Here is a 14,124-nt window from a genome sequence, read left to right as displayed (position 1 = left end):
TTACCTACATGCACGAAACCTGAAAAAGTCTCGTAGATGACAAAAGCAAATTACATACGAAAGTTAATTTTAGGAAATATAGTTTGTATGCCCAGTGAACAACTCAGGAGCCTTGTAACGAATGCACAACATATCTACAATCACATACAAATAGTGCGCAGCTACTACTGCCTTTCAGCCTCAAACAGTTAGTAGTTACTTCTGAAGACTGTAGAGAAGTAAAGTTTGTTACCGTCCCAGCTGGACACAAACACATTAAGGCTAAGATCCTGAGTTTCTTGCGAGCGGGCAAAGACACGCGTAGTTATCTTTGTCCTCAACAGAGCGCACTAGCAGTACGGTTGAACGATGTAGCGACGCGCGGAAAAAAGAAGGGGGGTGGGAAAGAGGACGCTGTTCTCAGAATTCTTATCGCCCAGCGGGGTGTCATGTTTACGACCGGTCTGGGAGAGGGGGGGGGGAAGGGTGTACTCTTCCTCGGCTAGCATTAGATTTCCAATCCCTTTGCCTCTCTGTCCCTTTCCCATACACGCACCCGACTACTCGATCCTCAACAAAGCGCAAGAGAATACAGAATAAATATTACTATTTTTGGTACATTTCAGTTAGAAACCCGTACGTAACCGAGTGCAACCCAAGGTAATTATAATAAATATTAATTTGGTGCACTACACATATACGATATACAAATTGAATGTTTTACTGCGGTGATTATGTGGCCAAAACTATCAGATTTGGTCTCTTTTGCAAGAACGCTCGTTCACAGCTAACCACTACATTCAAATAAGTTGGCCAGTAATGTAGTTTTCCTGCCCCCGTAAAAAAATAATAATTTTTAACTGTGTACTACAAAGGTTTTGCGCTCCTACATATGTTATTTCTTTACACATTTTGTCACAGGTGTGTGCGTATGTGTATTACACAAACAGTTGAACGTTGACCATCTAATAGCATGACGTTATGTTGCAAAGCGGTATTATTTGCTATATTTGATATCTCATTAGGACTGTATTTTTCTGTGCAATTATATATACAGGCGAACTTTTTATACTATCGGAGAATTTTTTGTAGCTGAATATCTGTCTTCAAAATATTGCAGGTTATTCCATTAATTTTAGTGTTTTAAATGTATTATGTTTTAAAGTTTGTATACATGAGGCTAGAGCTAGAAAAATATTTGGTTTGCGTTTTTAGCTGACCTGCAGCTTGTGGCTTTTGATTACACTTCCTTTTTTTATATGTGATGTTTAAAAACGATGTTATTAGTAAATGTCCTGGCATTCGTACTTCTTGTAAAAAACATAATCATATTTTCGAAAAATAAGCTATCATTTAGTAATTTATTATTGCAATATAAATACTTGTTTATGCCAGTCGCGTCTAGCGAAATGAGGAGCTCCTTCATGCTATCCCTACTGGTGACGTCAAGCATCACTGGTAGTACGTATTTTATGTATGAACTGGAAGTCAAAGAGGCTCGAAATAAACATCAGTTGTAACTAATATTAATAATTTAATTCTGAAAGGGCCACATACTCGAAGAATCGCCTTCTCTACACAATGAAACGTGTTGGAAGTAAAATATCTAAGGAGTAGGCTACACGTCATAGGTTGTATAAGAATATTTCGGAGGGAGCTAACCAAAGGATATTTTATCAAGCATACAGATAAAGTGATATTTTAAGAGTAGTAATCCCCCCCCCCCCCCCCCAACACCACCCACAAACTGACGGATTTATTGACACATCCGTACATAAAAAAACACTGCTCCAGAATCTGCACCTGAATCGTCTTAGTGGGGAAAAGGTGTACATAAATTACGATCACTGACTGAGGTTATACAGAAGGTAATCAAACAGAGTAAGTGATTAGGAGCAAGGAATACTAATGCAATAAATATGTCATTGATATAATTTAATGATAATTTTTACTCGCGTTTTAGAAGTTGATATTGCTGAATAGCAAATTTACATTTTAAAATATTGTAACAATGAAAAATTGTGAACCAATAAATATTTTTTGCTGAGTGTATAATTTGATTATGTCTTAAGACAAATGGAAACTAGATATTATGAGTACAAAATATTTGTAAGTAATAAAAATTTATATAATAAAATACTTACATTGATACAAAATACAAATATCTTTCTTAGATATACAAGTATAACTACAATTCATTTTCGGCCAACGAACATAAAGTTATGCTTTGGGCCCTGATAATAAATAATACCTACATAATTACATTTTCACTTTTCACCAAAAGTACATGAGGACCAAAAGTCAACAAATCTTAAAACACAATAAAAATATTCCCGGTATACATTATATTTTAATACAAACACCAATACAATACTAATTTTAACTGAACATTTTTTGGAGGTATGCATAATTATATTAAAATTTAATCAGAAAGTAATGCTACATGTTTACAACCTTCCGTACTTCACTTGCCTTTGACGAATCCGGATATGTTCAATGTTTAGCCAGCCGAAAAGGATGTTTAGATTTTATTTTTAGACGCATGTGAAATTAGGCCTTCATCGCTTTCACGTGAATTTACGGCATCTTACATTATATTATTGTACTTTTGTTTTGTTGTAACGATCGGTAGACTAAATATGTACATGTGTTAAATAAATTAATTTTGTCAATTTATTTTTTGATACCAGTAAAATACAAAATAAATGATATTTATTTTACGACCTCTTAAATTATTTAAATGATATATAAAATATGACCAAATTTTTTTCAAATGAAGACGTATTTTCAACTGGAAGTACGCGAGAATTACACAGATTCATTTGCTTGCGTATTGCATAGCATACATAATTCACGTCCATTTCTGACAGCCTTGCGAAGTCACTTCCAAAGTATCTACAAGTATATTCTTCAGGCGAATTCGGACACGGCATTATAATATTCCATTATATCTAGAAGACGTGTTCTTACATTTGCTTGGAGTTTTAAATTTGTTATTTGAAATAATAAAGGCAATTTTAAAGTTTAACTCCATTGCAGAAACACTTACGCAATATATTTGGTGGTTCTCTGCAAGTGTATTTTGTGTTTTATTCTATTTCGATAATGAAGTCAATCTGAATTTATTGCCTTTTTTTTTTCCAGATTTTTTTATACATTAGATGTATATAAATATAAAAATTCGTTAAAAGGATAAATCTTAAATGGTTTGAACAGTTATCTATAATGACTTAGTTGGTTTGTTCATTAAAAGCCTTTCTTTTTTACTGTTCAAGTGGGATTCCTTTATAACTCAAAAAATATATTATCACGTAACTAAAAGAAATGAATAAAAGAGCAAACTTCTGTTCGTATAAAGGTGTTAATTTTATGAAAATAATGTAATACAATTTGTTCTCTAGATAAGTAGATTTAGAAGTAAGACTTCATATTTCAGTCGTTACCATGGTACGACTTCCGGAAAAGTTTGACTTATATATATATTTTTTTACAGAAGGTACCGGAGCTTGCAGGTTGCGCAGAAAGGAATTGTATTGTTTGTGAGAGTTCTCTGTTGGCAGTAACACCTATGATATATTTGTTTTGATGTTCTGTTTCCAACTCATCGTTAAAACTAAATTTTACAGACTGATTATTATCCTTTGATTTAAAATCTAAGTTATTTACAGTGTTTAAAATATTCTTTCTTGCGTTTAAGAATATTTCGTATTGTTTTTATGATGTTTGAGTTACGCACAAAGATAATGAGATAGTTATTTTATACTGCTTCTTTCGCGATTTTTTTAATTTTAGTCTTGACAATAGGGAATGAATTATTCAGGCTGTGCTAAATAGATAGATTATGCTTTATGTCATTAAGATCAAACTCTTCTATTTTTGTGCATTTTATAGTATTCCTAGTTTAGTTAATTTATCCAACAATATATTTATACAGTCAAGGGCTTAGATGCTTTATAAAAAAAACTCAAGTGATTCATAATCAGTTGCCGTGTATAGATATATTTTGTAGAAAATAAGCAGTATATGTTTTACTGCTTAGAGTTGATATAAAACCATGTATAAAATTTGAAAGTATTTTGTACTTTTCATACTTAAAATTATCATACAATGTTCACAAGCGAAACTCTACAGAGTATCGTCAAATAAAACCTGGGCCAAAAGTAAATCAATATTTTAGTGCTCAATACAATTCGAAGGAAATGGAAGATTTTTTGTAGTATTATAAATGGTCATACAAGGATTGCTGATTTGGTTTTGTATTAATTTTGAGCGTAAAACTACCCCGAAAATATTGAATAAATTTTTCAGTTAAGCTGCATATAAACTGAACTGGTTTGCTAGCGGTCTTGCCATCGTAAACATGACTATGAGTCTGATTGGCCATGTTGGTGATAGGCACGATTTTCAAGGCTGTCTCCCGATATTATATGATATGTGTTTTATTTTTATACAAAATGAAGCACGAATATGTTTTATATTTCTTGTGTGAGATACCAGTTGCAAAGACTTTGCGGTTTGATTTTATGGGTAGTGAATCAGTGGTATAAAATAACTTCATTTATTTTTTTCCCGATAACATCTTTTTGACATTAGTATAATTTAATCACAGGCCAAGCAGAGAACCTTATTTTTTGTAGTCACGAAACAAATTGTTTGTATTCAATATCAGCTAATAACTTATGTCATCAAATACATTTACAGTACTGTTCAATTTGTACAAGCATGAGAAGTAAACAATAATTTCTGCAACAACGTTCTTCCGAAAGAAGGTATACACCGATTTTAAAGGTGCGTGCCTATTTCTTAATTTTATTTTTTTAGTAATTAGAAAATAAAAATCGGTACTTTTCCAAATTTCCTCATTGAGGCTGCGAACCAAATTTTGGTAGTGGGTTGGAATTTGTATAGGCCAGTGTGTGAGCGAGTGAATTACTTTTTGCATATTCGAGCAATTCAAAATTTAGGCAATAAAGTTTAATTATAACAATTTCACGTAAGCTAGAAAGCTCAAAGGCTGGTAAAACAATAGAATTTTATTTCATATAATTCTGGACAATTTCATCTAAGTATAACACACCCATTTAAACACATTTTATATACATAATAATTTTACTTCAGCAAGGTCTTCGGTTTCTTGTAACACAAATAAAATTACCTAAAAAAAATTACTGGACATACTTAAAAAAGTTTTTAGATTGTAATATTTGCCAAATAATTTAAATAAATCTAACTGCAAATGTAAGAACACAATATAAAGGTCTTTAAAATTGTATTTTGGATAATTACCTGAATGTTTATTTGCTAAAACTCCTCATAGAACTTGTTCAAAAGTATTTACATGTATACATATGCGTGCGTGTGCACTTGGAACTTATGTTTCTTTGATCATGTATAGTTGCAAATAATGTAGCGAAGTTAAATTGAAAAATATATACCTAATTCTTTCTGGCCAATATTTGTTTACAAACATAATTTTACATGACCCCAGAAGAAAAAAAAAAGAATCGCTACTGCCTTGTAATTGTGTTTCTAACGAACTTGTGTAACTAACGAAAATGTTTAACTGCTCAAGGCTAGTGATACAATAAATGCTTGGGTAGTGAAAAATCTATTGTTAAAAACCAAAGGTAATTTTAAATGACCTTTAGTTAACCATTGTTCAACGACAGCATCGAGAGATTGGCCCTTATTTTTGTATCGTTATATACATAACTAAATCATCACGGGAGGAAGTTGCCATAGGCGGCTGGTCCTTCAGTTACTATTTTTTTTAAACATCTCTATAAAGTTGCAATACTAACTATTAATATTTTGATCATAACTCATTTATGTAACATTAAACCCAGAGGTATAGCCCATTCTACCAGAGCTAAATTCGAGGTACTAATATAATCAAAGAAACATAATTAAATAAATATAATTAAATAAATTTATAGAAAATAATTGTCATTTTGCAATATTTTTTTACAATAATTGAAATATTCTAATAAAATCTTAAACATTATTTATTTGTCTTGAATGTACGATTCCTGGATAGAAGTATAAATAATAATTTAATAATTTAAATTGATTTTGGAAGTTATATTGTTATATGAAACCATGTTGCTATTATTGTAATACACCGTGATTGCAGGATTCATTCATGTGTTAAGGTAAAGAGTCATATCAAAATACATAATGAAGTCACTAAGATAATATGTCAAATAATGTTGTAATGTAATGTGTGACGTTCACGTAGATGCCCGTAAACGAAACAGGTTAGATATTATAATCATATTTAGCACTTTAGTATTTCCAAAATAAGTTTTTTTTAAGACGCCCAACTATTATAATAAATCTCTTATCTACTAAAACAATTCAGAAATTGTAGTTAGATGATTTTAAATAAGAAAATATTCTATGAATAAATTTGTCACGACAAGTGAAGCATATTAATAATAATTTACATCACTGAAAAGCTGACAAATATATCTATAGAAATTGTCGACAATGTGAGACGGTTTTCAATTCATTGCTGATACTAGTGTTGTGTTTTGACCGTTTCGAAGCAATAATATTCCCGCCTGAACTCCTGCGATATTAGAGCCATCTAGTGAGTAAACTCGGAACTAATCAGAGCTCTAGCGGCAAACTGTTGAACTCGTTCCTTTCATCAGCGGCAAGTGACAGTTAAATCACAGTATTTAATTCTCAGATTATTTAAATTCTGTACGTTATATTAAAAATATTAATAGACAGAATTGTTCATTGTACCTCCTTTAAGTTGTGTGCAAAGTAACAGCCGTGTACCGTTTAAATATATACCTAATATTTAGTTTTGAAAATTTCAAAATTAAAATTAAATAAGAAAGCATTTTTTGAAAAAAAATTTATGGTCATATTTACAAAATTCAAAGTTTTATTTACAATTCTGTCTAGTATGTATTTTTTATCTACTACGATATTCATGGGAGAAATAATTTTCTTGGAGGCTGCAAAACTAAGGATCTTAGCCTTAAAGCATATTCGCTGCAATGTCATTTCCAACACTAAAGGAGAATAACTTGCATTTTGCAGCAGAGGGATAAGGAAAAAGTTTGAAAACTGTACCGAAGTGAACTCACATAGTCACAGCGATATCTCCCGATGTGGCTACTAGTCCATAGACAAAAGGTCCTTAGTTGAAAGTCCAAACCAAACAGCTCATGCACATGGTAGACAGCCATGCGGGATCCATGCCTCTCAAATCTGACAAGAGTCGTGAGCACGCGTCTGAAACATAAACCATGTTCACAGAGCAAGACTGTCCTAAGTCTCGCTGACAGACTTCATAAACAGTGATCCCAAATAGTAAAACAAATGGTTACTAACTTAATATTAAATCAATTAAATACAACGGAATAATAATAATTTGAAGTTAAGCTGATAATTGAAATACTGAAGGTACCAAACTAATGTACGCACCAGCAACTAATTATATAAATTAAAAACTGCAAAATTAGAACAAATAACCAGATGTTCAAGCAAAAGTGCCAACAGCAAAAGTTAATCTGATAATTTATAAACAAAAATTTGGCATAAATGAAAGAACATAATGAATAAGAATTAAGAGGTGGTGGCAATCTCCTCATTCCCATGTTAGCTTTTTTGTTTTGGTGCTCATTAATGAACACATAAATGCTTTTGGTTTTTTAAAGTCCATTAAACCAATTCTAGGTTCGGAAAAGGTGCTCACAGAGGTAGAGGGTAACACTACAACTGGTCGTGTCATGATGCATCACACACATCAGGGAAAATGGAATGGGGAAAGGGAACTGTTTGAAAGCCATGGTGCTATGTTTGGTACTCTTATTCGGGTAATGAGCTGTTTTCAAAGTGGACCGCACATCACACTGCATAGTTCTGTGTGCGTATTACCAAGTGATAAGCTATATTTGTTCCCTCATGATAAAAAGACAGAGCCTGCCTCTAATGTGCAATAAAATAATTGTGTACCAAAAAGAGTTGTTCTTCCCCCCCATTATTTTTTTTTTTTTTTTTTACATGTTGTATTCATATAGCCTCTTACTCTTAATCTTTCACCCTAGGCCTTTAAAAGGCATTGTAAATAAAGTTACATTGTAATACAATTTCTACTCCTGTCTTTATTTGAAGTGCTAATTAATAATTTTATTGTGTTTCAAATCCATGTTTATTTCTCAGGGAGTGCTGGAATTGTAAGAAGCCTTTCATAAAAGAAGATGGTTGCAACAAAATGACATGTGTATGTGGAGCCATGATGTGTTACGTTTGCCGTCAGAAAGTGACTGACTATAAACATTTCAATGGTCAGGGCGGCACAGAATATACTAGGTAAGTATTTTTTGATTTTTTTGTTTTTATAAATCATGCATTTTCCTCAATCTTATGATGTTTGAAATGTGCTTGAAGCTTTTGGAACTTTTAGGAAAATACACCAGTCCCTCATTTAGCACTATTAATGTGTTACTAAAAATGTTTGTGTTATTCAAAATCACGTATTCTGAAGCATTTAGTCTCCATAAATAGCAAGGTTAATTTACTTAATGTGTTCCAAAATGTGTAGGGAAATATTCTTTACGTAATATAAACGTGTAGAATAACACTCAACTATAAATATGTCACACCATTCATCTTTATAAGCCTACCATCAAATCCTTTGTATTACAAATACGACACAGCGTAACAGGTGATAGGTGGTAGGTGGTTATGTACTTCAAAATTAAAGTGCTTATTAACGTATCACTGCTTGGTTTACATCAATCCTGTAAAACTTTTTTTTTCCATTACACCATTCATTAAACAACCTTTTCCAAGGGAATCATCTATTCATTTTTGTTCCGGTATCTAATGTCAAATAAGTTCCTGCTAGTACAACCAACAGCATCAACTTATATAAATGGGTGATAGAGTTCTTTTTTACAATACGTATGATTGTGCGCACAGTTAACTTACTTAAAACTAAAGTGCGACCAATATAACTGCTGTCTTCATGACATTCTGCATGCCGTAATACTTGAACATGATGCATTATGCACTCAAGTTCCCTGCCACTGGCTAGACTGAAGTTCATTACAGCCCGGTCTGTGGCCGAGCGACAGTGGTACGGCACGGTGGCATATGTGCGGACGTAAAAACATTTAGTCCGTTACACTTAAAAGTCGCAACTGAACTGGCCATAGCTGATGTTTGTACAACAGCTGATAGCATAGTCAGACATGCGCACGCATCTCTTCTGCCCCTCGTGTAGCTAACTGTATACCACGGTACATTTGTTGTTTATCGAGTTGAATCAGACTTCGTGGCCGACATATTTTTTTTTTTTTTTTTCCCCTGTGGCGATTTAGCTATTTCATGCTAACTGAAATTTAAAGATGTGCTATTCAAGACTGGGGCAGCAAAATTAACATTGTGCTAAATGAATTCGCTCAATGAAGATGTGCAAAGTGAGGGATTGGTGTAGTGTAGTTTGTTGAAAGGCTAATCATTTCATAGTTGCAAAAATTGCTTATATTAAAACATTAGTTAAGAAATTAATATTTAGATATAATGTATTGATATTTTAATTCAGCATAGGGTTGATTGTTAACCAAAGATTTGGCTTAGTTTACTATACAGAATGTGAAATTATGTCTTTCTCATAGATTTTACTGGTGACTCAAGTTTTTATTTTGTATTTAGACCCAAAAAATGTAGCAAGTATTTGTACCTCTATAATGTTATTACTGCCAAGGTTACTAGATGTATCTATTTTGGCAGGTCTGGTAAGAATGTATAATTGTGCCTTCTTTTGCCCCGTCAGTAGGGCATGAACTTTCACACTAAAAAAAAACCTATCGGGCACTAGGATGCATACTACATCATCATCCTCTTGTAGCTGCTTCTTTTAGTTGTGTCTCCATACCACACTTCATGTGTTTATAACTAACATTGTGTGGCACTAACTAGGAATATACTGGTTCCAAAAAAAATTTCCTGTTCTGTTTTGATGTTGTTAATTTGCATTTTTGATATTTTTAATTTCTATTTCGTGAATAAAATTTTATCTTAATAAAATAAAAGGATATTCAATGTCCAGAGCAGGAATTTATTATTATATTTGTGTGTTTTTCAAAACTTAGATATTCTGTACTGAAACAATAAACTTTTTAAAGCTCTTCAAACCATGATTTTTCTGTACTGGAACTTAATAAATATTTCTTTTTAGTAATATGATCCGTAATAATTGGAGTATCAGTGAGCATATAATTTGAATTGTTTTCAAATCTATAAAGTTACAATTTTTTAAAAAAAATATTTATTTTTTTCCTTGGATTTATTTTTTTCAACATAATTGAATTATTTTGCCATTGAAGTTTTAGTATAATAAATGTGCATGAAAGTGAACACACATCTGAAATTGTAGTAAGATTTATGTATGCTATTTTGTTGGAAAAACATGAAATTATCACTATGTAAACTGAAATAAATCAACTTTACTATCAGAATGAATTATATGTATGTATGTAATGCGGATGTATATTGCATCCCTACTTAGCAAAAATTCTCTAAATGTACAAAAAAATTATATTGAAAAACATTTAAATGCAATCTCAAATTAATGTAAAACATGAATCAGGATTCAGTCGTCTCCAAACACATTCTACATCCTCACCAATGATGAGCATGTCTCTGTTAACACATCCCAGGCCAGAGCAATTGCTGCACATGCTTGAACAATTCAAACCACTCTTCCTGCACTAACAGTTACGTATGCATTTGTCTTTGCATGTGCACACGATGAGGGAAAGTAGTTCTTGTGGAGTAGCGTGACTCGATGTTGCATGAGGTCTCCGGTGTTCCCTGATCTTCTTCCACCACCACTTAAATGGATTCTTCTTCTCATTGAGTCACTGCTGCTGAGTCATGAGCCCACCATTGCAGCGCTATTTCTATCGGCCTCTGCTCCTCTTTGTGGGTACACCACTTCCCCTCCTCGTGGGTCCGACATTGCCCCTCCTCGTGGGTCCGACATTGCCCCTCCTCGTGGGTCCGACACTGCCCCTCCTCGTGGGTCAGACACTGCCCCTCCTCGTGGGTCCGACACTGCCCCTCCTCGTGGGTCCGAAATTGCCCCTCCTCGTGGGTCCTACACTGCCCCTCCTCGTGGGTCCGACACTGCCCCTCCTCGTGGGTCCGACACTGCCCCTCCTCGTGGGTCCGACACTGCCCCTCCTCGTGGGTCCGACACTGCCCCTCCTCGTGGGTCCGACACTGCCCCTCCTCGTGGGTCCGACACTGCCCCTCCTCGTGGGTCCGACACTGCCCCTCCTCGTGGGTCCGACACTGCCCCTCCTCGTGGGTCCGACACTGCCCCTCCTCGTGGGTCCGACACTGCCCCTCCTCGTGGGTCCGACACTGCCCCTCCTCGTGGGTCCGACACTGCCCCTCCTCGTGGGTCCGACACTGCCCCTCCTCGTGGGTCCGACATTGCCCCTCCTCGTGGGTCCGACATTGCCCCTCATCGTGTGTCCGACAATGCCGCCCCTCGTGGGTCCGACACTGCCCCTCCTCGTGGGTCCGACACTGCCCCTCCTCGTGGGTCCGACACTGCCCCTCCTCGTGGGTCCGACACTGCCCCTCCTCGTGGGTCCGACACTGCCCCTCCTCGTGGGTCCGACACTGCCCCTTCTCGTGGGTCCGACACTGCCCCTCCTCGTGGGTCCGACACTGCCCCTCCTCGTGGGTCCGACACTGCCCCTCCTCGTGGGTCCGACACTGCCCCTCCTCGTGGGTCCGACACTGCCCCTCCTCGTGGGTCCGACACTGCCCCTCCTCGTGGGTCCGACACTGCCCCTCCTCGTGGGTCCGACACTGCCCCTCCTCGTGGGTCCGACACTGCCCCTCCTCGTGGGTCCGACACTGCCCCTCCTCGTGGGTCCGACACTGCCCCTCCTCGTGGGTCCGACACTGCCCCTCCTCGTGGGTCCGACACTGCCCCTCCTCGTGGGTCCGACATTGCCCCTCCTCGTGTGTCCGACAATGCCCCTCCTCGTGGGTCCGACACTGCCCCTCCTCGTGGGTCGGACACTGCCCCTCCTCGTGGGTCCGACACTGCCCCTCCTCGTGGGTCCGACACTGCCCCTCCTCGTGGGTCCGACATTGCCCCTCCTCATGGGTCCACCATTGCCCCTCCTCCATGAGTCACTAGAGGGACAATGAAATGAATGGTCGGTTGAATTCTTGTGAAGCAAATCACTAGAGGAACAATGAAATCGATGGCTAGCTGAGTTCTCGTGAAGCAAGTCACTAGTCAGTGAGTTCAGTGGTGGGGAGAGGTGTGAGTTAGGGTGCCTAACTGACACAAATTGAAATTGATGGGGAATTTAGCATGGGGTGGAGAGAGGATGGTGACTACAAAAGCTACAAGAGCTACAAAAGTTACAAAAGCTTAAAGAGCTATAAGACCTACAAAAGCCACAAGATATAATAATACTTTTATAAAAAAAAACTGGGTGCTGAGGGTTGGTTTAGAATTATGATCACAAGGAGTGAGATGGAGCTCCAAAAGCAAGCTAAGCCAATCTCACCCAATCTAAAATATCTTTATTCAACTAAATCAGTAATAGTTTCCCACTTAAACCTTGCAAACCATTATGGAGTGTTAGTAACTGTTCTTCAGCCTAAATTCTCATGTGGTTTCGTATTTGGACAATGTGCTGAAATATGGTTTGACATATTCTCCATCCTTGCCATCGTAACATGTGATCAACACACATGATTGTGGGTCCGAATATATCTCCTATATGGTTTGCATTTAACTAACTTAAACTTAGCCTCAATGATGTACGGCCTTGTCTTCTACACCATGCTCGGCAAAATCCCAATTTCTAATCTACAGCTAAGGAAATAAATTAATTAATCTACCTTATTTATTTAGCAGATGTACATAAAATATTTAATTTTCATACAAATTCTCTTTGATAAATAAAATATAAAATGTAACAACTCCAATTATAAATTAAAAGCCTAATCTAAAGGTTAATTTTTATTAATTTTTTAAATCTTGTTCTGCAGCATTTATAAATAATTTTTAAATACGTTATTTCACTTCTTCAAATGTTATGACCAGTAAAAGTAATAGGGTAGGTGGGGGCAAAGGTTTCCAGTTTCGAAGTTTGACTTTCCCCTGGGCCCCCAAATCGTCCTATCGTTCCAAAAAGTGGTTGGTATTGTAATAGGATATCTCCTGCACCTTCAGTATATAAATGAATTGTTTTCCAAAAGATTTAGGCACCGAATCTTTCTTTTTTCTAAAACATGTGTTTGGAAACCTTTGCCCCACTGAGTGGGGCAAAGGTTACCACTATCAACCTTTGCCCCACTCATTGGTTTATAGCTAGATAGGCATAAAAAACCACTAATAAAACATAGGCCTACACGTTTGGGTTTATTCAGCCTTTTTAGACACGTAAGAATCATTTATTACCTATTATAATATAGAAAATTACAAAACAACAAAAGTAAGAAACAAGAAAATTACAAAAGAATGTTATAAAATATTATTACAAAGAGAAATGGGTAAAAACAAAGGAGTACCTACTTATTGTAGGAAAAACAAATTAAGTAGGGAAGTAGACTCATTCAAAGCCTACTTAAATCCCAGTTTAAGTTTATCAATAAATTTTTAAGTCATTGAAATCACTAGAAAAAGTTACTGTATTTATGAATCGTCCAGAAGTGCACTTGATTGGCTTGGAGAGTGACATGTAAATATCTTGAGGTTTAAGAAAAGCTTCCTCTTTTGTTTCTGAAAATCGCTGAGTCTGAGGAATTCTTCTGTAAAATAGAGCATAATATCCATCGTCAAAAACGTGGACAATCTTTGAAACATATAACCTCACCGAGTCTTTGGTTTTGCCTTGAACTTTCACCACAGCAAAATCATTCAGCTGCAACTTCCTGGTGCTCTGGCTGTTTTCACTTGGTTCATCATCTTCTTCATTTTCTGTTTCAGAGAAGAGTCCATCCATATCCGAGCTCAAATTGTGAACAGAATAGGAATCACTGTCAGAGGAGGTGTATGATGGTGGTGATGGCTTCTTAGTTCGCTGAAGCTTATGCTTGGGTGGTGGAAACAATGCCTTTCTTGGTTTCTTATTCTTCTTT

At 36.0% G+C, this 14,124-nt stretch overlaps 1 protein-coding gene across 1 annotated transcript in view; it reads left to right on the top strand.

Moving 5' to 3' along the window:
* LOC134530755 (uncharacterized) overlaps nucleotides 1-14,124 on the top strand; it is a 98,110-nt gene that overhangs the window by 44,363 nt on the left and 39,623 nt on the right. Inside the window, exon 8 of the mRNA XM_063365895.1 lies at nucleotides 8,161-8,310. Coding sequence (XP_063221965.1) covers nucleotides 8,161-8,310 — 150 coding nt within the window. The remainder of the gene's footprint in view (nucleotides 1-8,160; nucleotides 8,311-14,124) is intronic.

Source organism: Bacillus rossius, chromosome 3, assembly GCF_032445375.1.
Source record: "Bacillus rossius redtenbacheri isolate Brsri chromosome 3, Brsri_v3, whole genome shotgun sequence".
Taxonomy (NCBI): Eukaryota; Metazoa; Arthropoda; class Insecta; order Phasmatodea; family Bacillidae; genus Bacillus; species Bacillus rossius.
The sequence above is the reverse complement of the archived record's forward strand: the minus strand, read 5'-3'. Positions and strand labels throughout refer to the sequence as shown.